This window comes from Thalassophryne amazonica, chromosome 17 (genome assembly GCF_902500255.1).
Source record: "Thalassophryne amazonica chromosome 17, fThaAma1.1, whole genome shotgun sequence".
Lineage (NCBI taxonomy): Eukaryota > Metazoa > Chordata > Actinopteri > Batrachoidiformes > Batrachoididae > Thalassophryne > Thalassophryne amazonica.
The window spans coordinates 66,698,055-66,723,746 of record NC_047119.1 but is presented as its reverse complement, the minus strand read 5'-3'; the positions used below and the strand labels follow the sequence as shown (position 1 = coordinate 66,723,746).

At 41.0% G+C, this 25,692-nt stretch overlaps 2 protein-coding genes across 7 annotated transcripts in view; one reads left to right on the top strand and one right to left on the bottom strand.

Moving 5' to 3' along the window:
• Nucleotides 1–448, top strand: part of sptan1 (spectrin alpha, non-erythrocytic 1) — a 118,444-nt gene extending 117,996 nt beyond the window's left edge. For all 6 annotated transcript variants that reach the window (XM_034191683.1, XM_034191682.1, XM_034191685.1 and 3 more), the window contains one exon: nucleotides 50–448. In XM_034191683.1, coding sequence (XP_034047574.1) covers nucleotides 50–175 — 126 coding nt within the window. In that variant the 3' untranslated portion in view covers nucleotides 176–448. The remainder of the gene's footprint in view (nucleotides 1–49) is intronic.
• wdr34 (WD repeat domain 34) lies at nucleotides 218–25,532 on the bottom strand. Its single transcript, XM_034191691.1, has 9 exons — nucleotides 25,330–25,532; nucleotides 23,364–23,612; nucleotides 23,172–23,281; nucleotides 19,560–19,717; nucleotides 18,603–18,712; nucleotides 13,654–13,821; nucleotides 13,191–13,423; nucleotides 2,866–3,023; nucleotides 218–719 (listed from the first exon to the last, which is right to left on the bottom strand). The coding sequence occupies exons 1-9, from the start codon at nucleotides 25,405–25,407 to the stop codon at nucleotides 481–483; spliced, it is 1,503 nt and encodes a 500-aa protein (XP_034047582.1). The 5' UTR covers nucleotides 25,408–25,532; the 3' UTR covers nucleotides 218–480.
• Between the last annotated feature and the right edge of the window lie 160 nt (nucleotides 25,533–25,692).

The following is a 25,692-nucleotide window of genomic DNA, read 5'->3' as shown; positions in this document are numbered from 1 at the left end:
TGTGCTGGTGGTTAACATCAAGTACAAACTGTCATCTTCTGCCTTTCAGAACCTGACCAAGGAGCAGGCGGACTACTGCCTGTCGCACATGAAGCCCTACCTCGACAGCAAGGGCCGCGAGCTGCCATCAGCTTTCGACTTTGTTGAATTTACACGCTCGCTCTTCGTTAACTAATCCCTCGCCCACCAGTGACCAATCGGGATGCGTTTGTTCCCCCCCACACACACACTTAAACACATCACTCAAACTGCATGATTGTGGCACTAAACCTCAATATAACACCTTCGTCTTCTAGTTAACTCTGTGTGCTTCTGCTGATGGCGCTGTGGATCTGTCTGCACCTGAATGTGACTGTTTTAGCCATTAGCTTGTACTTTCAGAGCCAATAGTAACAATGTGAACAGCTACAGTGTGCTTTAATAAACGATACTGGTTAGAAACTGGAAACACAGCGTCTGTGTTCATTTCCGCACAGGTTCTCATTCTGAGCCCTGATTGGCTAGCTGCTGGAGCTGGCTGCTCTCTTTGGGCCGCTGCTCCACCAAATCTGTGCTCAGCTGCCACACACTGACTGTCCCGTCTGTGGAACCCGCTGCCAGCAACTCAGGGTTCCGCTGGTTAAACGCCAGACATGTTGCTGCTCGGCCAGAACCCCCCGGTTCTATAGTGGCTGCTGGACGCAGAGAACTGTGGTCCAGGTCGAATATCTGCACCTCACCTAGGAGACAGGATGACAGTGTTACAGATTTTCTTAGTGATGACGAGTTTGAATCTTAGGCCCAAAACCAAAGTCCACTCTCACAGACTTAAGACGCATTCCTGCTCAGTCCCTGAGAGTTCAGGTACGACTAACTGTCAAATCATCACATTTTCAGCCCTTTATGCATATTTTCTTGACATATGTCTGTCTGGGGAAATTACCCACAGTTCATAGCTATGCTGTTAAAGACATGGTTACCCAGGGAAGCCTGGGCATTTAAAAAAAAATGAACAACTATCTGACATACTGGGTGTGCATATATATATATAAATTTCATCCACTTTGGAATAAGGCTGTAACATGACAAAATGTGGAAAAAGTGAAATGTAATAGAGAAGAACTGCCTATGACAGGTTTACCTTACCATACAGCTTTCTTATTTCTTTTTGCTGTTTATATTGTATTTAATCTTGTGTTACAATTGTACTTAGAAACACGTTTTTATGCTCATGGTCATGTGATGTCCCATTCCTGTTTTTACCATTTTGAACCCTTGCAGTCTCTTTCACAGTCACTTTCCAGGTGATGCCATTTAGTCTGTGAGGGATTACGGCTTTGGGCCTCAGTGTTTCAATATAACCTTTGACCCCAGGGCTACAGTGGGATTGACTGATAGTGTCTCAGCGCGACTAAGATCTGAGTGAATATCAGTGAATTTACACATACCTGGGAATGTCGCCTGTAAGACGCAACAAGTGAACAAAGAAATTAGTCCATCTCCCTACTGATTTAAAAAGAATGCTATAATTAGGTATGTCTCCAAATTAAAAGGGCATACAGTAGTGTTCAGAATAATAGTAGTGTGGCATTCAGTCAGTGAGTTCGTCAATTTTGTGGAACAAACAGGTGTGAATCAGGTGTCCCCTATTTAAGGATGAAGCCAGCACCTGTTGAACATGCTTTTCTCTTTGAAAGCCTGAGGAAAATGGGACGTTCAAGACATTGTTCAGAAGAACAGCGTAGTTTGATTAAAAAGTTGATTGGAGAGGGGAAAACGTACACGCAGGTGCAAAAGATTATAGGCTGTTCATCTACAATGATCTCCAATGATTTAAAATGGACAAAATAAAAAAAAAAAAAAAAAAAACGGAAAACAACCATCAAAATGGATAGAAGAAAAACCAGAATGTCAAAGGCTAACCCATTGATCAGCTCCAGGATGATCAAAGACAGTCTGGAGTTACCTGTAAGTGCTGTGACAGTTAGAAGATGCCTGTGCGAAGCTAATTTATTTGTAAGAATCCCCGCAAAGTCCCTCTGTTAAATAAAAGACGTGCAGAAAAGGTTACAATTTGCCAAAGAACACATCAACTGGCCTAAAGAGAAATGGAGGAATATTTTGTGGACTGATGAGTAAAATTTTTTTTTTTTTGGGGTCCAAGGGCCGTAGACAGTTTGAGACGACCCCCAAACTCTGAATTCAAGCCACAGTTCACAGTGAAGCATGGTGGTGCAAGCATCATGATATGGGCATGTTTCTCCTACTATGGTGTTGGGCCTATATATCGCATACCAGGTATCATGGATCAGTTTGGATATGTCAAAATACTTGAAGAGGTCATGCCCTTGAAATGGGTGTTTCAACAAGACAATGACCCCAAGCACACTAGTAAACGAGCAAAATCTTGGTTCCAAACCAACTAAATTAATGCCTCGCAGATGTGAAGAAATCATGAAAACTGTGGTTATACAACTAAATACTAGTTTAGTGATTCACAGGATTGCTAAAAAAGCAGTTTGAACATAATAGTTTTGAGTTTGTAGCATCAACAGCAGATGCTACTATTATTGTGAACACCCCCTTTTCTACTTTTTTTTTTTTTTTTTTTTTTTACTGTACAAGGACAAACAAACATCTGAACGTTGTGCCAGATTATTTATGTAATATACTGGAAGATGTCTGCCACTGTCTGGACATTTTTTTTTTTTTTTGCTAGAATAATCTCATCACATGCCTGATGGAATTTAGGAGCAGATGGAAGGTTGTAGCTATGTGTATGTTAAAGTTTCTAAAGCCTCAATCTTGTGGCCACCGCAGCCTGAACAAAACATCATTTGACAACATTAAAGTGTACAAGCGACCACAGGGCCTTTGGTGCAGTACCTTGGCCAGTAGCTGTTGCAAAAACCAGAGGTCTGGCTGGAGACCACTGCACCTGAAACACGTTAGAGTCTGAAACCCTGATGGAGAGGAGCGGTTCTCTCTGCAGCAGTGAGTGGACATGCACAAGGCCGTCAGTTCCTGCGCTGACAAACAAGTTCCTGCAAACCCAACAGAAGAGGCCGAGTGTGTTACCAACATTTACTTACATACATCCACATACAGTAGTGTTCAGAATAATAGTAATGCTATGTGACTACAAAGATTAATCCAGGTTTTGAGTATATTTCTTATTGTTACATGGGAAACAAGGTACCAGTAGATTCAGTAGATTCTCACAAATCCAACAAGACCAAGCATTCTTGATATGCACACTCTTAAGGCTATGAAATTGGGCTATTCTTCTAGCCATTTTGATGGTTTTCCGTTTTCTTCCATGTGTCTGTTTTTTTTGTCCATTTTAAAGCATTGGAGATCATTGTAGATGAACAGCCTATAATTTTTTGCACCTGCGTATAAGTTTTCCCCTCTCCAATCAACTTTTTAATCAAACTATGCTGTTCTTCTGAACAATGTCTTGAACGTCCCATTTTCCTCAGGCTTTCAAAGAGAAAAGCATGTTCAACAGGTGCTGGCTTCATCCTTAAATAGGGGACACCTGATTCACACCTGTTTGTTCCACAAAATTGACGAACTCACTGACTGAATGCCACACTACTATTATTCTGAACACCCCCTTTTCTACTTTTTTTTTTTTTTTTTTACTGACAGCCCAATTTCATAGCCTTAAGAGTGTGCATATCATGAATGCTTGGTCTTGTTGGATTTGTGAGAATCTACTGGTACCTTGTTTCCCATGTAACAATAAGAAATATACTCAAAACCTGGATTAATCTTTAGTCACATAGCACTACTATTATTCTGAACACTACTGTATGTGTACTGAGGGAGATGAGCTTCTTTTTACATGTCAGCCACAGGCAGCCGTGGCCAAAATCTCACTCACACATACACACGATTCCAGGAAGTATAAGTTAAATGATCTGTAAGCGTATTGGATGAATACACTTCTGTCAGCACATGATCATTGTTAATGATTCCTTTTAGGTGTAACACCAATGGCTCCAGTAGCAGTTACCCTATTACGATGAATTGCCTTTTTAGGGATCAATAAAGTTGTTTGAATCTATTTGTGCATCCCAGGGACACAGTACATTATATACATTTCATCCATCCTTGGTGATCATGACAGCGTAGTTGCAAACTCTGGGACTGGTTATCGTATCCAAACTTTTGCAGTTTTTCCCAAGTCCTCTTATAGGAGCTAGGTAAAAATAAATAATTCACCATGTATGTAACACTTGACAGTGAACTCTCACTCCGTGATCTCTTCTTTCTTTGCCAATGCCTCCGAGATGGCCAAACATCTGGGTCATGTAAATAAAGCTGACGTCTAACTATTGCTGACAGTCTCTAGTGATTTAACACAGAATCAAATCAGTACTGCACGTCTTCGCTTTGCTAAATAAAACAAATTTTCTGGTCCAAACATTTTATACTACATTTTAATGTACAATGTAGTAGCAAAACTCTGGGAACACAAATATTTCTCCATACCCTAATGCACTTTTCCCATAATTATCCAGAACTGGAAATTACTTAAATTCCATACTGCATAGGAACCCTGTTGTAAGGAAATATGACCACATGCTTTCACTAAATGGCACACTCCTCAAATCCAGCTCCCACAGCATTCATGTCTTTAAACTGGGAAATCTTGGAAATGTGACGTGCTGTGGAAATCTGTGTATTAGAGCTCAGAAGGAGGAGGACATATCTGTGCCAAATCAACATGCAGATCCACATCAGATCTGCTATGGAGACCCACAGTGAAAAAACACAAGGCAACAGCAAAAGAGACAATGTTATTGTGGAATAAATCAAATCAAAGAACACACACCCCCGAAGAGATGCTGGACATCACTGCGTCATGGAGACGAAGGCTGGTCCAGCACGTGGAGGAGCACTGTGTGCAGATCTCGACGACAGGAACTAAAGGATCATATATGTGTGTGTGGGATTATATATCCAGCAGGGACATCATTCTGCAAGTCTGTGAGTGCACTGAAGGCTTTATTATTATTTATTAGGGGACCAAGCCCCGATGGCTAGAACCACATTCATGTTTTGGCTAATAACTTTGGAACCGTGAGACGTACAATAAAACTTTTTTGTTGTTGTTGGATTCCTTGGGTCCTTCTATCAAGATAGGAAACACCCATTTACGCCTAGCTAGTTTTTCTGCCATTTTGAATTTTTTGCTAAACTTTTTTTTTTTTTGCTAGTCCTATACAACCCCTCGCAATAATTATGGAATCACCAGTCTCGGAGGATGTTCATTCAGTTGTTTAATTTTGTAGAAAAAAAAAGCAGATCACAGACATGACACAAAACTAAAGTAATTTCAAATGGCAACTTTCTCACTTTAAGAAACACTATAAAAAAAATCAGGAAAAATAACTGTGGCAGTCAGTAATGGTTACTTTTTTAGACCAAGCAGAGGGAAAAAAAAAAATAGGGACTCACTCAATTCTGAGGAATAAATTATGGAATCACCCTGTAAATTTTCATCCCCAAAACTAACACCTGCATCAAATCAGATCTGCTCGTTAGTCTGCATCTAAAAAGGAGTGATCACACCTTGGAGAGCTGTTGCACCAAGTGGACTGACATGAATCATGGCTCCAACACGAGAGATGTCAATTGAAACAAAGGAGAGGATTATCAAACTCTTAAAAGAGGGTAAATCATCACGCAATGTCGCAAAAGATGTTGGTTGTTCACAGTCAGCTGTGTCTAAACTCTGGACCAAATACAAAACATGGGAAGGTTGTTAAAGGCAAACATACTGGTAGGCCAAGGAAGACATCAAAGCGTCAAGACAGAAAACTTAAAGCAATATGTCTCAAAAATCGAAAATGCACAACAAAACAAACGAGGAACGAATGGGAGGAAACTGGAGTCAACGTCTGTGACCGAACTGTAAGAAACCGCCTAAAGGAAATGGGATTTACACACAGAAAAGCTAAACGAAAGCCATCATTAACACCTAAACTGCTCTGGGTGTGAAATGTTTAGTTATTCCTCGGCCTCTTTTAGCAGTAACGGTACTTGTAGTAAGTGCAGCTTATTCGTAGCTTTGGAGGCCAGGCTGGGCGAATTGGAGGCTCGGCTCCGCACCGTGGAAAATTCTACAGCTAGCCAGGCCCCTGTAGTCGGTGCGGACCAAGGTAGCTTAGCCGCCGTTAGTTCCCCCCTGGCAGACCCCGTGCAGTCGGGAAGGCAGGCTGACTGGGTGACTGTGAGGAGGAAGCGTAGCCCTAAACAGAAGCCCCGTGTACACCGTCAACCCGTTCACATCTCTAACCGTTTTTCCCCACTCGACGATACACTCGCCGAGGATCAAACTCTGGTTATTGGCGACTCTGTTTTGAGAAATGTGAAGTTAGCGACACCAGCAACCATTGTCAATTGTCTTCCGGGGGCCAGAGCAGGCGACATCGAAGGACATTTGAAATTGCTGGCTAAGGCTAAGCGTAAATTTGGTAAGATTGTAATTCACGTCGGCAGTAATGACACTCGGTTACGCCAATCGGAGGTCACTAAAATTAACATTGAATCGGTGTGTAACTTTGCAAAAACAATGTCGGACTCTGTTGTTTTCTCTGGGCCCCTCCCCAATCAGACCGGGAGTGACATGTTTAGCCACATGTTCTCCTTGAATTGCTGGCTGTCTGAGTGGTGTCCAAAAAATGAGGTGGGCTTCATTGATAATTGGCAAAGCTTCTGGGGAAAACCTGGTCTTGTTAGGAGAGACGGCATCCATCCCACTTTGGATGGAGCAGCTCTCATTTCTAGAAATCTGGCCAAGTTTTTGGGATCCTCCAAACTGTGACTGTCTAGCGTTGGGACCAGGAGGCAGAGCTGTGGTCTTATACACCTCTCTGCAGCTTCTCTCCCCCTGCCATCCCCTTATTACCCCATCCCCGTAGAGACGGTGCCTGCTCCCAGACCACCAATAACTAGCAAAAATCTATTTAAGCATAAAAATTCAAAAAGAAAAAATAATATAGCACCTTCAATTGCACCACAGACTAAAACAGTTAAATGTGGTCTATTAAACATTAGGTCTCTTTCTTCTAAGTCCCTGTTGGTAAATGATATAATAATTGATCAACGTATTGATTTATTCTGCCTAACAGAAACTTGGTTACAGCAGGATGAATATGTTAGTTTAAATGAGTCAACACCCCGGAGTCACACTAACTGTCAGAATGCTCGTAGCACGGGCCGGGGCGGAGGATTAGCAGCAATCTTCCATTCCAGCTTATTAATTAATCAAAAACCTAGACAGAGCTTTAATTCATTTGAAAGCTTGTCTCTTAGTCTTGTCCATCCAAATTGGAAGTCCCAAAAACCAGTTTTATTTGTTATTATCTATCGTCCACCTGGTCGTTACTGTGAGTTTCTCTGTGAATTTTCAGACCTTTTGTCTGACTTAGTGCTTAGCTCAGATAAGATAATTATAGTGGGCGATTTTAACATCCACACAGATGCTGAGAATGACAGCCTCAACACTGCATTTAATCTATTATTAGACTCTAGCGGCTTTGCTCAAAAAGTAAATGAGTCCACCCACCACTTTAATCATATTTTAGATCTTGTTCTGACTTATGGTATGGAAATAGAAGACTTAACAGTATTCCCTGAAAACTCCCTTTTGTCTGATCATTTTTTAATAACATTTACATTTACCCTGATGGACTACCCTGCAGTGGGGAATAAGTTTCATTACACTAGAAGTCTTTCAGAAAGCGCTGTAACTAGGTTTAAGGATATGATTCCTTCTTTATGTTCTCTAATGTCATATACCAACACAGAGCAGAGTAGCTACCTAAACTCTGTAAGGGAGTTAGAGTATCTTGTCAATAGTTTTACATCCTTATTGAAGACAACTTTGGATGCTGTAGCTCCTCTGAAAAAGAGAGCTTTAAATGAGAAGTGTCTGACTCCGTGGTATAACTCACAAACTCGTAGCTTAAAGCAGATAACCCGTAAGTTGGAGAGGAAATGGCGTCTCACTAATTTAGAAGATCTTCACTTAGCCTGGAAAAAGAGTTTGTTGCTCTATAAGAAAGCCCTTCGTGAAGCTAGGACATCTTTCTACTCATCACTAATTGAAGAAAATAAGAACAACCCCAGGTTTCTTTTCAGCACTGTAGCCAGGCTGACAAAGAGTCAGAGCTCTATTGAGCTGAGTATTCCATTAACTTTAACTAGTAATGACTTCATGACTTTCTTTGCTAACAAAATTTTGACTATTAGAGAAAAAATTACTCATAACCATCCCAAAGATGTATCGTTATCTTTGGCTGCTTTCAGTGATGCCGGTATTTGGTTAGACTCTTTCTCTCCGATTGTTCTGTCTGAGTTATTTTCATTAGTTACTTCATCCAAACCATCAACATGCTTATTAGACCCCATTCCTGCCAGGCTGCTCAAGGAAGTCCTACCATTATTTAATGCTTCAATCTTAAATATGATCAATCTATCTTTGTTAGTTGGTTATGTACCACAGGCCTTTAAGGTGGCAGTAATTAAACCATTACTTAAAAAGCCATCACTTGACCCAGCTATCTTAGCTAATTATAGGCCAATCTCCAACCTTCCTTTTCTCTCAAAGATTCTTGAGAGGGTAGTTGTAAAACAGCTAACTGATCACCTGCAGAGGAATGGTCTATTTGAAGAGTTTCAGTCAGGTTTTAGAATTCATCATAGTACAGAAACAGCATTAGTGAAGGTTACAAATGATCTTCTTATGGCTTCGGACAGTGGACTTATCTCTGTGCTTGTTCTGTTGGACCTCAGTGCTGCTTTTGATACTGTTGACCATAAAATTTTATTACAGAGATTAGAGCATGTCATAGGTATTAAAGGCATTGCGCTGCGGTGGTTTGAATCATATTTGTCTAATAGATTACAGTTTGTTCATGTAAATGGGGAATCTTCTTCACAGACTAAAGTTAATTATGGAGTTCCACAAGGTTCTGTGCTAGGACCAATTTTATTCACTTTATACATGCTTCCCTTGGGCAGTATTATTAGACGGTATTGCTTAAATTTTCATTGTTACGCAGATGATACCCAGCTTTATCTATCCATGAAGCCAGAGGATACACACCAATTAGCTAAACTGCAGGATTGTCTTACAGACATAAAGACATGGATGACCTCTAATTTCCTGCTTTTAAACTCAGATAAAACTGAAGTTATTGTACTTGGCCCCACAAATCTTAGAAGCATGGTGTCTAACCAGATCGTTACTCTGGATGGCATTTCCCTGATCTCTGGTAATACTGTGAGAAATCTTGGAGTTATTTTTGATCAGGATATGTCATTCAAAGCGCATATTAAACAAATATGTAGGACTGCCTTTTTGCATTTACGCAATATCTCTAAAATCAGAAAGGTCTTGTCTCAGAGTGATGCTGAAAAACTAATTCATGCATTTATTTCCTCTAGGCTGGACTATTGTAATTCATTATTATCAGGCTGTCCTAAAAGTTCCCTAAAAAGCCTTCAGTTGGTTCAGAATGCTGCAGCTAGAGTACTGACGGGGACTAGCAGGAGAGAGCATATCTCACCCGTGTTGGCCTCCCTTCATTGGCTTCCTGTTAATTCTAGAATAGAATTTAAAATTCTTCTTCTTACTTATAAGGTTTTGAATAATCAGGTCCCATCTTATCTTAGGGACCTCGTAGTACCATATTACCCCATTAGAGCGCTTCGCTCTCAGACTGCGGGCTTACTTGTAGTTCCTAGGGTTTGTAAGAGTAGAATGGGAGGCAGAGCCTTCAGCTTTCAGGCTCCTCTCCTGTGGAACCAGCTCCCAATTCAGATCAGGGAGACAGATACCCTCTCTACTTTTAAGATTAGGCTTAAAACTTTAAAAAACTTTTAAAAATTACAAACCAAACAATGGCGCTATAATAACCACATTTACCTTTTGGCTCATTACTCCTCAACCGTAATACATAGAATAAAGCTTTTTTGACATATACATTCTTTTGAGTACCCTACAGTTAACAACACTGGCCACGCCCACTTTTGATTGGAACTTCACCCCCCATTTTGAATAGTGTGTAAAAGTGTTTTTTTTTCTCTCTACTAGTGGTACAGCTTAGCAAAAATTTTCATAAAACTTGTTCATTTTGTGATAAAAGCATGGAATTTGGCACACATATTCTAAATTAACTAATGTTTATTTTCAGATATGGAACCATCCTGGAGCTGACCTCTAATGAGCTACAGGGGTCAAAGAATTCCACAGGTGTCAAAATTTTAAAATGCTCCAATCATGTTGAAAACTATACCACATTATTTGCCTGATCATAAAGATTCCAAAAAGGTATAGTTTGGACAATCTATGACTGAATGTTCTGGAGTTATGGGGTAAAAACTGCAAAAATGGTGACAAAGGTCAGTTTCAGTTTGTACAGGGGTCAAAACTTAAAGTTGCTCCAATTTTGGTAAAAAAAATTATGCAAATTACTGATTGAGTTAATAGCATTTTAAAAAGGACTATTTTGCTCCATCTGTCATGTTGAGTTATGTTATGGGGTAACATATGTCATAGACAGTGGTGGGCACAGATAACCAAAAAATTAACTTCGATAACAGATAAGATAACTAAAAAGTTATCTTTGATAAAGATAAACAGATAAACCACCCAAAAATGTATTGGAAGATACAGATAATCGATAAATTCCGGTGTTGTCTCTGGTACATTTGCAATTACTAAGAAGCTGAAATTAATTTTTAACACGATCACTTGAAAGCATTGAAAGCGACAAAAGACCCAAAGAATGAGCCAGAATGTTCGACTATGCTGCCCCCTGTAGAACACAGCACAGAGAATCATGAGAGCACCCACAAAATCAACTCTCTACTAATCATAATCATCATTTTTCTTTCAACATACTGCCCCTGCTGGAAGCACTTGTTTATTACAGCGATCCCACCACAGAGGCAGACATAAGGCCAGCTCTCTATCAATTACAACGCTCCGGTCAGGCGGAGGTCTTGAAAAATAAAGTCATACTAACTTATGGTTTTGTGAAAATACTGCTAGAATAACTCCATTAATGTCAATTCTGTCATTTGTACAAAGTTAAAATATAACATATATCTTTTAATGCTGAATAAGGCACTAATTCTGAGGTTTTGTAACAAACACAGACCGCAAAGCATTCTGGGTAAAAGTGCCTCTGCTAAACACTGATTGGTTCAGTCATTCATTATGTAAACCAACACGTTAATGTGACGTGTGTTGTGTGTTTGTTTAAAGATAAATGTGCTTTTGTAAAATATTCCATTTTATTTGTAAAAACAGGCATTTTTACGGAGCCCTGGAAGTGTCATCGCAAAATGTTTTGCATGTGGAGAGAATGTGCACATGTTTTATTAATGCCATGCACACGTTTGATGATGTGTGCATGTTTTAAAACTTTTATGATGTTGTAAAACGTGCACTCAATATTAGTAAGTAAGTACATTTATTTATATAGTGCCTTTCACAGACATAAGTCACAAAGCACTTCACAGGTTAAAATGCAATAATAAATAATGAAAACAGATAAAACATAGGACAAGGTTAACAATTGGTCAGTTCTGAAAAGCCTTATCTTGACACATAAATGTTGGCTTTACACTGTGCGTGTTCTGGCCATTTTTCAGATGATTTTTCATTCGTGCGAGAATTTTTTGGACCGAGTTTCAGGTTAATCGCGCGTCCTGCATTGTGTAGTGGAGTAACAAGCTTTAACATCTCACGACCACCTCCTGCTGCTAAAAGCTACAAGCATCCAACCACAGAGATGTCTTGTAATGTTTTGTTGTTGTTTTGTTTTTAAACTTAATTTGTAGAAAAAAAAAAAAAAAAGCCAAAAAGTTGATTTGACCACCATCTGATATAACCGGGTTAAAATAAATAGAACACTGCCATCTACTGGTACCCAGACGCTTAGTACTTCTTGGGGCGAATACTGCCATGATCACTATTGGCCAGTAGATGGCAGTAGCGGCCTTGAAAACTTGCCAAACAAAATTCCAGATAATCCGTGTCTGCTACATTTAACTTTTAAGATGCGTGGAATTTAACAAACACAAATACACTAACGTCTATAAACCCAGAGAATATATTCACGAGAGTTTTAGGCACTAGAGTTTAATGCTGTTATCCGTGGAGCCTGAACAGAGTGTCTGAAATGCATTTGTCCTGTTGTGAACGTCTGAGATTACCCTATGCTACCCATAATGCATTGCTGCCTGGCACAGCATGTGCTCACAAAACCTTAAAAATTAGCACATTACTTTAAAACGAAAACATATATCTGATATTTTCACTTTATAAAGCTTCAGACATGACAGTAATTTTAAATAACTTGTCCAAAATGAGTAGGTTAAAATTTGAATCATAAGTTAAAAATGTATGCCTCTGGATGACTTGGTGATATTGCGATTGTATCAGTATGGTGTTAAGGGAAATGATTTTTTTCTTGGTCTCCAATTCTCCTTTGCTTACAGAGGATAGAACATACCTATTACGAAACTTTCAACAGGTAGGTCTCAACTGCTTTAATAGTTTTAAAAAGGTTTTTCGCTGTTCATCTTAGTTTACTACGTTATCGGTCTAAAAGTTATCGGATGGCAATTCATCGGAAGATAATTAGTCCGATGATGGTTTTTAAATTTATCTAAAAAGACAATCCGATAATGAAAACATTATCTTCGATAATTATCTGTTATCGGATTATCGGAAGTGTGCCCACCACTGGTCATAGACCCCAATGGATGTCGACCTTTTTTGACTTTTACTTTGGAGAACAAGCATTCAACAGTTAAAAGTATTCTATTTATTAATCCTTTAATACCTTTTTGAAATAGTTATGATCAGACAAATAATGTGGTATAGTTTTCAACATGATTGGAGCATTTTTTAAACTTTGAGCCCTGTGTAATTCTTTATTGACCCCTGTAGCTCATTAGAGGTCAGCTCCAGGATGGCTCCATATCTGAAAGTGAACAGTTAATTTAGAATGTGTGTGCCAAATTCCATGCTTTTATTCACAAAATGAACAATTGTTTTGCTATGTCACCCCACTATACTCATTTTTGTTCAATCGTCATAACATTTAGCACATACCATCTGTGGACCAGAAGTCTCCACTGCTACTTAATAACAGAGTGAGCCTTCAGCGAGCTGGTACCTGTGGAAAGGGGAGCAGTGCACAGAGTGGACTGGTCCGCTGTGAGACTTGAAGGAGAAGACAGCCGGCGCTCTCAGTGTCATACTGTGGTCTTCAGGGGGCACTGCAGCCGGCGTCTGTGAGGAGAAGGAGCATCTGAGCAGCAGGCCACCCTCACAGCCTACCAGGAAGGTGTCAGAGTCCCAGGGGGACAGAGTCAGGGAGGTGACGCCCACAGGACTCCTGCCTCGAGCCTATGAGCCAAACAAAAAGGTTATTTTCATTTAGATCCAAAACCATAAATAAGCTTTCACATACATCAAACTAGAAGACCACTCAGCAGACAACAATCAACTTTGATTTAAACCACAGAGCAGCAGAAGTCTGGATCCTCACAGGGCACTCGACAGGCTGAAGTGGGTTAAAGCTGCAGCTCCTGTTTGAGGTGCAGAGGTGTCAGATTTTTGGATTTTCATTGCCTCACCTTGTAGCTGCTGCTGCGGTGGGGGACCTGCTGTCGTACTAAGGCGTAACCAGCAATCAGGATCAACCTGGCCTGGTCTGGATCCACCGTCCACAGCAGCACCCGGCCTCCTGAACAGGCACTCAGAACCCCAAATTCTCCTTTCCTCTGCAGGGGAACCCAGACCACCTGTACACACCAAACAGCATTTGGACTAAAAGTCAGAGAATACCAACTTCTGCCTGTTAGGGTTTTCTGGATTCTGTAGTTAATTGATTTTTGTTTCCACTCAATCATCAGGAACCGCACTTTGGAATGAGCCTGATATTTTCTGTCACTTTCATAAAATCAAATCAATTTTATTTATATAGCGCCAAATCACAACAAACAGTTGCCCCAAGGCGCTTTATATTGTAAGGCAAAGCCATACAATAATTACAGAAAAACCCCAACGGTCAAAACGACCCCCTGTGAGCAAGCACTTGGCGACAGTGGGAAGGAAAAACTCCCTTTTAACAGGAGGAAACCTCCAGCAGAACCAGGCTCAGGGAGGGGCTTTCTTCTGCTGGGACTGGTTGGGGCTGAGGGAGAGAACCAGGAAAAAGACATGCTGTGGAGGGGAGCAGAGATCAATCACTAATGATTAAATGCAGAGTGGAGAAAGAAATGCAAAGCGAAAGAAACACTCAGTGCATCATGGGAACCCCCCAGCAGTCTAAGTCTATAGCAGCATAACTAAGGGATGGTTCAGGGTCACCTGATCCAGCCCTAACTATAAGCTTTAGCAAAAAGAAACGTTTTAAGCCTAATCTTAAAAGTAGAGAGGGTGTCTGTCTCCCTGATCCGAATTGGGAGCTGGTTCCAGAGGAGATGAGCCTGAAAGCTGAAGGCTCTGCCTCCCATTCTACTCTTACAAACCCTAGGAACTACAAGTAAGCCTGCAGTCTGAGAGCGAAGTGATCTATTGGGGTGATATGGTACTATGAGGTCCCTAAGATAAGATGGGACCTGATTATTCAAAACCTTATAAGTAAGAAGAAGAATTTTAAATTCTATTCTAGAATTAACAGGAAGCCAATGAAGAGAGGCCAATATGGATGAGATATGCTCTCTCCTTCTAGTCCCCATCAGTACTCTAGCTGCAGCATTCTGAATTAACTGAATGCTTTTCAGGGAACTTTTAGGACAACCTGATAATAATGAATTACAATAGTCCAGCCTAGAGGAAATAAATGCATGAATTAGTTTTTCAGCATCACTCTGAGACAAGACCTTTCTAATTTTAGAGATATTGCGCAAATGCAAAAAAGCAGTCCTACATATTTGTTTAATATGCGCATTGAATGACATATCCTGATCAGAAATGACTCCAAGATTTCTCACAGTATTACTAGAGGTCAGGGTAATGCCATCCACAGTAAGGATCTGGTTAGACACCATGTTTCTAAGATTTGTGGGGCCAAGTACAATAACTTCGGTTTTATCTGAGTTTAAAAGCAGGAAATTAGAGGTCATCCATGTCTTTATGTCTGTAAGACAATCCTGCAGTTTAGCTAATTGGTGTGTGTACTCTGGCTTCATGGATAGATAAAGCTGAGTATCATCTGCGTAACAATGAAAATTTAAGCAATGCTGTCTAATAATGCTGCCTAAGGGAAGCATGTATAAAGTGAATAAAATTGGTCCTAGCACAGAACCTTGTGGAACGCCATAATTAACCTTAGTCTGTGAAGAAGATTCCCCATTTACATGAACAAATTGTAATCTATTAGATAAATATGATTCAAACCACCGCAGCGCAGTGCCTTTAATACATATGGCATGCTCTAATCTCTGTAATAAAATGTTATGGTCAACAGTATCAAAAGCAGCATTGAGGTCTAACAGAACAAGCACATAGATGAGTCCACTGTCTGAGGCCATAAGAAGATCATTTGTAACCTTCACTAATGCTGTTTCTGTACTATGATGAATTCTAAACCCTGACTGAAACTCTTGAAATAGACCATTCATCTGCAGATGATCAGTTAGCTGTTTTACAACTACCCTTTCAAGAATTTTTGAGAGAAAAGGAAGGTTGGAGATTGGCCTATAATTAGCTAAGATAGCTGGGTCAAGTGATGGCTTTTTAAGTAATGGTTTAATTACTGCCACCTTAAACGCCTGTGGTACATAGCCAACTAATAAAGACAGATTGATCATATTTAAGATCGAAGCATTAATTAATGGTAGGGCTTCCTTGAGCAGCCTGGTAGGAATGGGGTCTAACAGACATGTTGATGGTTTGGAGGAAGTAACTAATGAAAATAACTCAGACAGAACAATCGGAGAGAAAGAGTCTAACCAAATACCGGCATCACTGAAAGCAGCCAAAGAGAACGATATGTCTTTGGGATGGTTATGAGTATTTTTTTCTCTAATAGTTAAAATTTTATTAGCAAAGAAAGTCATGAAGTCATTACTAGTTAAAGTTAAAGAAATACTCAGCTCAACAGAGCTCTGACTCTTTGTCAGCCTGGCTACAGTGCTGAAAAGAAATCTGGGGTTGTTCTTATTTTCTTCAATAAGTGATGAGTAGTAAGATGTCCTAGCTTTACGGAGGGCTTTGTTATACAGCATCAGACTCTTTTTCCAGGCTAAGTGAAGATCTTCTAAATTAGTGAGACGCCATTTCCTCTCAAACGTACGGGTTATCTGCTTTAAGCTGCGAGTTTGTGAGTTATACCACGGAGTCAGGCACTTCTGATTTAAGGCTCTCTTTTTCAGAGGAGCTACAGCATCCAAAGTTATCCTCAATAAGGATATAAAACTATTGATGAGATAATCTATCTCACTCACAGAGTTTAGGTAGCTACTCTGCACTGTGTTGGTATATGGCATTAGAGAACATAAAGAAGGAATCATATCCTTAAACCTAGTTACAGCGCTTTCTGAAAGACTTCTACTGTAATGAAACTTATTCCCCACTGCTGGGTAGTCCATCAGAGTAAATGTAAATGTTATTAAGAAATGATCAGACAGAAGGGGGTTTTCAGGGAATACTGTTAAATCTTCAATTTCCATACCATAAGTCAGAACAAGATCTAAGGTATGATTAAAGTGGTGGGTGGACTCATTTACATTTTGAGCAAAGCCAATCGAGTCTAACAATAGATTAAATGCAGTGTTGAGGCTGTCATTCTCAGCATCTGCGTGGATGTTAAAATCGCCCACTATAATTATCTTATCTGAGCTAAGCACTAAGTCAGACAAAAGGTCCGAAAATTCACAGAGAAACTCACAGTAACGACCAGGTGGACGATAGATAACAACAAATAAAACTGTTTTTTGGGACTTCCAATTTGGATGGACAAGACTAAGAGACAAGCTTTCAAATGAATTAAAGCTCTGTCTGGGTTTTTGATTAATTAATAAGCTGGAGTGGAAGATTGCTGCTAATCCTCCGCCTCGGCCCGTGCTACGAGCGTTCTGGCAGTTAGTGTGACTCGGGGGTGTTGACTCATTTAAACTAACATATTCATCCTGCTGTAACCAGGTTTCTGTAAAGCAGAATAAATCAATATGTTGATCAATTATTAAATCATTTACTAACAGGGACTTAGAAGAGAGAGAGCTAATGTTTAATAGACCACATTTAACTGTTTTAGTCTGTGGTGCAGTTGTAGATGCTATATTATTTTTTCTTTTTGAATTTTTATGCTTAAATATATAATATAGAGAGAGGTGTGTAAGACTACAACTCTGCTTCCTGGTCCCAACCCTGGATAGTCAAGGTTTGGTGGATTTAAGAAAATTGGCCAGATTTCTAGAAATGAGAGCTGCTCCATCCAAAGTGGGATGGATGCCGTCTCTCCTAACAAGACCAGGTTTTCCCCAGAAGCTTTGCCAATTATCTATGAAGCCCACCTCATTTTTTGGACACCACTCAGACAGCCAGCAATTCAGGGAGAACATGCGGCTAAACATGTCACTCCCGGTCCGATTGGGGAGGGGCCCAGAGAAAACTACAGAGTCCGACATTGTTTTTGCAAAGTTACACATCGATTCAATGTTAATTTTAGTGACCTCCGATTGGCGTAACCGGGTGTCATTACTGCCGACGTGAATTACAATCTTACCAAATTTATGCTTAGCCTTAGCCAGCAGTTTCAAATTTCCTTCAATGTCGCATGCTCTGGCCCCCAGAAGACAATTGACTATGGTTGCTGGTGTCGCTAACTTCACATTTCTCAAAACAGAGTCGCCAATAACCAGAGTTTGTTCCTCGGCGGGTGTGTCGCCGAGTGGGGAAAAACGGTTAGAAATGTGAACGGGTTGGCGGTGTACACGGGGCTTCTGTTTAGGACTACGCTTTCTCTTCACAGTCACCCAGTCGGCCTGCTTTCCCGGCTGCTCGGGATCTGCCGGAGGGGAACTAACGGCGGCTAAGCTACCTTGGTCCGCACCGACTACAGGGGCCTGGCTAGCTGTAGGATTTTCCAAGGTGCGGAGCCGAGTCTCCAATTCGCCCAGCCTGGTCTCCAAAGCTACGAATGAGCTACACTTATTACAAGTACCATTACTGCTAAAGGAGGCCGAGGAATAACTAAACATTTCACACCCAGAGCAGAGAAGTGCGGGAGAGACAGGAGAAGCCACCATGCTAAACCGGCTAAGAGCTAGTAGCTGCGCTAAGCTAGCGGATTCCTAAAAACACACAAAGTGAATAATGTGTAAATAATTTACAGGTGATTCAGCAGAGGGAGTGCTTTAGTTAAGGCACGTGAAGATTACATTGTGAAACAAATCGTTATCTAGTTAACTAGATCAATCTAACTGCGCAGATTAAACAGCTAACAGATACAGCGAAACACCGCTGTGCTCCGGAACAGGAAGTGATACAATACCGCAGTGAGAGCCAACCACCAGTAGAGTGGTAAAATATGAAGCTAAAGAATAATCTAGACTCTGATTAAACGGTGCGGACTGGCCTGATAGATGGGCTCTCTTTGGCTGTCTGCAGACATCCCGCTCTGGGCCGTGATGGGGTCCTGAGTTCTCCTGGTGTCCCAGACCACCACCGCTCCACTATACAGGCCACCTGCAGACACACAGCCAGTGTGAGGAACAAAAAGCTCAGGTCACATTTATCGTTTACTTACCATTAAACTCGCGGTTCAGCTCAGATCGGAAAGAAAGAAACCAAAAGGTGAGGAATTACACCGAAAACAAAGTATCCGATGTTTAAAGAATATTCTAAAATACAGTTTAGTTGTTATATTAAACTTCAATATGATACGTAATAGTGAATAAAAAAGCCAAACTTCAAATTCGTTTTAAAAACTGAGGATTTTTACACTGTCTGGTGAAGGGAGAATAATAACTTTATTTCAAGAACACTTTCAGGATAAATACCACTCGGTAAAAGTCACCTTTTTTCCCCTGGAGCTCAGTGAGTTCTTCAGCCCTCAGCAAACACTCACGGATGCTCCTGATATTTCTTAGTAATTATTGGCATGCTTGGGCAACTCTCGCTTCATAGCCTACTGCAAATGGAGCGCGAGCAGCACATTGCAGCACACTTATCTGTTTTCAAGTGAATACACAACTTTTCCCCTCTACTCACATCTGCATGGTGATTTACAGTTATTACTTTACAAACAAATCACCAAACTTTGCAATTAATGCATATTATAATTTATGCATACCAAACTGAGGAGCGAGCTGTATTATTATTATCATTATCACTCTGCCACAGCTTCTGAATACGTATTATTAAACTTTTCCCCATGGTTGAGTGTTACAAAAAGCAAACAACCACCACAATATATTGCAATATAAAATTGCATTTCTTATGGCTTGTGCAATATATCAAATGTGCACACAAGTACCTAAGTATCATGATAAGTACTGTATCAGGAGATAAGCATATCCTGCTGGCAGTGTACCTGCCATGATGGCGGGATCCTGAGGGTGACAGCACAGGGCTGTGACCGCTGTGGGAACATCTATGACCAGGTCGGCTTGTTTGGAGCACAGGCCCCGTCGGTCCAGGTTCCATGCACACACACTCGAGCTCGCAGTGCCCCAGTCTCCAGTGTCAGTTCTGCCAAGACCAACAGCTTTCTTCACCGGTTTGAAAAATCACAATAAAGCCATGTAGGCTACAAGGAGTGCCTGATTATTACGCACTTTTATTTGACACATCACACAACTACATGATTTTAACACATGTGACAGATCTAAAGGTCTTAAAAAGTCAACATTCCAGAAAAATAATCTGTAGTGTCCTTTTATTCCTAATTAACTTCAATTCTACAATTTACCACCTAGTAGCAGTGTCTGGTCAATCCTTGCCTCTGACTGGACAGAATTTTCAATATGGCAGCCTCTGTCGAGCTTATTCTTCATGTTTTAACTGATAAGAGCAAAATAACACATTTTCAAAGCAAGTTTCATAATAATATGTGACTGTGCTCATGCGTGGGTAGGTTTGGGCAGGGGTGGTGGCCAAGTAGTTAGTGTGCATGGTTTCAGTGCGGAAGGTTTATTCTCCCTTTTGTATGACTAGTACACTGGCATAGTATGGTACTATGCTTCCTCCCCTTTTAAATTCAATTTATTAATAAACAGAGAGGGTCTCTGCCTCAACTTCATCTAAAGTCTGAGTCTGTTAGTGAAGCTTAGGGATAGTGGCCGGCAATCAACTTATTATTTCTTCTGCTTTCCTGTTGCTTAATGCTGATGAATTATACCTTAAGTGTAGTTTTTCTGGCCAACTGATTTTGTTTTCTTTTTCTCTGACTGAGATGCAGCTGGATCCACGTGTTGGATTTGATGATTTCTGTGGCAGACGCAAGACCAACTCTGCTGTAGCAGCAGATCCAATGAGTGGCTCGATGAGCCCCCAAGAGTGAACTGGACGCCTGCATGGATTTTCATCAATTGTTGTTGTGTTGTGTTCTGCATTGTAAACCTTTTTGGTAGAATGGCCTATGCAGTACAGTGAGGAAGTATTTGAACACCCTGCGATTTTGCAAGTTCTCCCACTTAGAAATTATGGAGGGGTCTGAAATTTTTCATCTTAAGTGCATGTCCACTGTGGGAGACATAATCTAAAAAAAAAAAAAAAAAAAAATCCGGAAATCACAATGTATGATTTTTTAAATAATTTATTTGTATGTTACTGCTGCAAATAAGTATTTGAACACCTGTGGAAATCAATGTTATTATTTGGTACAGTAGCCTTTGTTTGCAATTACAGAGGTCAAACGTTTCCTGTAGTTTTTCTCCAGGTTTGCACACACTGCAGCAGGGATTTTGGGCCACTCCTCCATACAGATCTTCTCCAAATCTTTCAGGTTTGGAATTTCAGCTCCCTCCAAAGATTTTCTATTGAGTTCAGGTCTGGGGACTGGCCACGCCACTCCAGGACCTTGAAATGCTTCTTATGGAGACCCTCCTTAGTTGCCCTGGCTGTGTGTTTGGGGTCATTGTCATGCTGGAAGACCCAGCCATGACCCATCTTCAATGCTCTTACTGAGGGAAGGTTGTTTGCCAAATTCTCGCAATACATGACCCCATCCATCCTCCCTTCAATACGGTGCAGTCGTCCTGTCCCCTTTGCAGAAGAGCACCCCCAGAGTATGATGTTTGCACCCCCATGCTTCACAGTTGAGATGGTTTTCTTGGGGTTGTTCTCATCCTCTAAACATGGTAAGTGGAGTTGATTCCAAAAAGCTCTATTCTGGTCTCATCTGAACACATGACCTTCTCCCATGCCTCCTCTGGATCATCCAGATGGTCACTGGTGAACTTCAAACGGGCCTGGACATGTGCTGGCTTGAGCAGGGGGACCTTGCTGCCCTGCAGGATTTTAAACCATGACATCATCATGTGTTACTAATGTAATCTTTGTGGTCCCAGCTCTCTTCAGGTCATTGACCAGGTCCTCCTGTGTAGTTCTGAGCTTTCTCACAATCATCCTTACCCCACAAAGTGAGATCTTGCATGGAATCCCAGACCGAGGGATATTGACAGTCATCTTGTGTTTCTTCCACTTTTGAATAAATAATCATAAAAGTTGTTGTCTTCTACCAAGCTGCTTGCCTGTTGTCCTGTAGTCCATCCCAGCCTTGTGCAGGTCTACAGTTTTGTCCCTGGTGTCCTTAGACAGCTCTTTGGTCTTGGCTATGGTGGACAGGTTGGAGTGTGATTTATTGATTGTGTGAACAGGTGTCTTTTATACAGGTAACAAGTTCAAACAGGTGCAATTAATACAGGTAAAGAATCTAGAATAACAGGGCTTCTTAAAGAAAAATTAACAGGTCTGTGAGAGCCAGAATTCTTGCTGGTTGATGGGTGTTCAAATACTTATTTGCAGCAGTAAAATACAAATAAAGTATTTAAAAAAAAAAATAAATTATACATTTTGTGATTTACGGATTTTTTTTTTTTTTTAAGATTATGTCTCTCACAGTGGACATGCACCTAAGATGAAAATTTCAGACCCCTCTATGATTTCTAAGAGGGAGAACTTGCAAAATCGCAAGGTGTTCAAATACTTATTTTCCTCACTGTAGGTCACCCCTTTGAGTCTGGTCTGCTTGAGGTTTCTTCCTCAATATCGTCAGAGGGAGTTTTTCCTTAACACTGTCACCTGTGTGCTTGCTCTAGGGGTTGGTAAGGTTAGACCTTACTTGTGTGAAGCACCTTGAGGCAACTTTGTTGTGATTTGGCGCTAAACTAAATAAATTGAACTGAAATAAACTAAATGTGGACTGAGAGTTTGAAGAATGTGGACAGTCAGGAACCTGTAACTGATATTATGTATGTGAAAGTAAACCAAAGACATTCTGTAGGATTATCTGCATCTGCCTCAGGCAATGTGACGGCTGTGTCGATGTTACAGTTCTTTCTAGATGATGTGATACTATATTCAAGAGATCGGTTCAAATGTGCAGCCGGAAATCGAACCAGAGAACACATAGTTAAATGTCATGCAAAGAATTCCCTTCGTGCGGCAGTAAGGAAGAACAGGAGCTGCCACTGCTGTCCAAAATTGTGGATGTTGCGCTAATAGCGAAAGAAGTACTACCACAGATCAAACTATGTATCACATACACAACTCTAAAATTACAGCAGGTAGCTGAGGGGATAAGGGGCTGTCCTGCCAATATGGAAACCCGGGTTTGAACCCAGCCCATGCTACCTGCCTGTGTCCTTGGACAAGGCCAACATTTCTTAATGTTGCACCTAGAGAGTCAAAATTTCACATTTGAGAAATGTTGGTTTCTCAAAATGTAAAAGATGGAGAACCATGCTCTACTTTTTCTGGATCAGGCTCAAAACCTCTCAATCGCTCCTCATAGTGAGATAATGTGCAGAATAATGATGCGGAAACTTGCATTTGCATTGAAAAAGACTCCAAATTACCGCCCAACTCCAAAAAATACAATCACTGCGCAGTTGCCAGATCTGTCAAATAAAATCGATTTTCTAGGATTTTTTTTTTCTCCTCTTTTGCCCCACAGCTGTGGGACAACTAGCCGCTAACATACCGACCGTAAGCACAGGCAATAACTGCACCTGTGCAGCTCCAGGACATGGCAGTGACATGAAGACCTCTCTCCTGAGCACTGGGATGGTGAAGGTGGTGAAGGTGTGAAACCTGCAAACAAACAAAAACCCAAAACAAACACCTCAGAACCCACAAACTTCTGCTGTGGTTTGACTTGCTGGTCATCACTTACCAGCTGACTGCGGTCTTCCCAGTTCACCTCAAAGCCATCGAAGGCGTGGCTCTGAGCATTTCTCACCAGCTCTTTGATGACCACATCCTCAACACGTAGCAAGAAGTCCGTGAGGCCGGGCGGCTCTGGCTGCTGGATTAGCTCCTCTGAGGTCTGGTTCCGTGTCTCTGTCTGGGTGCTGATGCTGGTCGTAATGAGAGTCTGGACCACCGCCTCAGAACTGTGCACGGGTGCAGTCTGACAACCTCTCTGAAATACCATAGTGACAATGCTGTTTCTGTTTATTCACAATTTATATTTTATTTGTGTGTGATTAGTAATTCTCTGTTTAGTTTTGCCCACATACATGTGTGGTTTAGAAGGTTTCAGGTGAGAACACACTTTTTGATTACAATGCCCCTGTAATGAGGTGTATGTCAAATTAATACATTTAGTATGTCCCATTCTCAGGTGCTCCCAGTCTCAGTACAGATACAGACACACTGAACATCTAATCCGCTTAAAAATGTCTTTATTCTTATTCATCGCTGAATGTTTCATTTTAACCACATACCAGTCTGACACCAGTTTGTCACAAAAATACAGTAATTATCACAAGATTCCTACGTGAAAGCCAAAAAGTCAGGTCCAAATGTTTATGGCCAGTGACAATTTTTGTAATTTTGCCTCCGTACACCACAACGTAGGTAAAAGGAAATAATCGAGGAGTACCTGTAATGTAGATTGTTGACTTTAATACAACAGGGTTAACAAAAACAATCTATATAAATGTAATTCCTAAATGAGAGATGCTCCTTTTCCAGAGCCCATAAATAACTGGACAAACTAATTATGGGGATTACCAGTATGTTAAATACGGGAAGGGTGGTGGCCAAGTGGTTAGTGCACTTGGTTTCAGTGCAAAAGGTTCCCGGTTTCCCAGACCGAACGGTTCCCCCTAAAAATCGGTCCGCCCTGCCTCCACTGCACATGCATCATTTCGGAGCGCAGCCAGTTGTCTAAGACAGAATCTCTTCACCCAAATCGATCAAATGGCTTAATGAGATTATTAACGATCAGATGACAAGGTAACACCTCTTAAATAATTCTAAACTCAGTTTTAAGCAGAAACGAGGCCGTTTTGAAATGACGAACGCACAGTGAACGCATCAGCTAGCTAGCTCGTGTAGCCACGGCACTGATCACTTCCTCTGTCTTTTATGATGAAATAATGCTGAATTTGTGGGAATGATTGTTGTACAAAAGCTTCAGATATCTGTCGCTGAGATAAATGATGACTGGAGTTCAGTTTTAAGCAGAAACAACGTGATGATCCATGAACTACGGCTAATGACGCATGCGCAGTGAAGGCAAGGCGGACCGATTTTTGGGGGGACAGTTGGTTGGCGACCCCTGCCACATTTCTCCATTTAATGTGGGCTGCGTCAGGAAGGGCATCCGGTGTAAAACCTGTGCCAACTCAAGATGCAGATCCACCTTGGAGTTTCTGTGGCAACTCTGAGCACAAACAAGGGAGCAGCCGAAGGGACTTACTACTGGCATGTTAAATACAAATCATCGCTTTTACAGCCGTCAGGGGACGGATACATGAACATTTCCGAGTCACTAAATGTGTCTTGGACTTCACTGACATCAATCCTGAAGAAAGACAAACAGTAGCCATGTTGCTCTGTGCACACTGATCCTGTCAGACCATATATAAAATAAAAACACTATTTTTCATAAAACAAATACAATGCCCCCCTAGAAAAAAAACATTACAAATTTTATTTTATTCACACAGTGATCAATACTTTGATAAGTAATGTTTAGAAGTAACAAGCGACATTTCCGAGCAGCACTTGAACGCCACGGCTGAGCTAGCGTTAGCATTGGGCTCTCTCCTTCAGTGTTAAAGTAACGGCGAACTTTATAATGATTGACATTAAATTTAACAGCAAATATTTGCAGTGTTGCGCAAACATACCGACTCCTGCGCAGACTGCTGACATTTTCTCCACAGTGACGGGATGCTCACCGATTCCACGGCTGCGTCAGTCAACATGCTAATAAATGTGGCGCAAACTACACAAGAAATGCAGAATTACATTAGATGTGATGCGTGACTATCGCTAACTACCAGCAATTATTACATGCTGGGTATTTTCCTCACATGGTTGATCTCCAAAACACAAACAGTGACGACGACCACTGATCTCTAAATAATACTGGATCGCTCATTGGCCAATATTTTTGAAGCAAACCGGCCGCCATATTACCACTCACATGTCCCGCTCATGAACGCCCTTTTCTATTGATCTTCAATGAGGCGCACGCAACTTGTAATTTG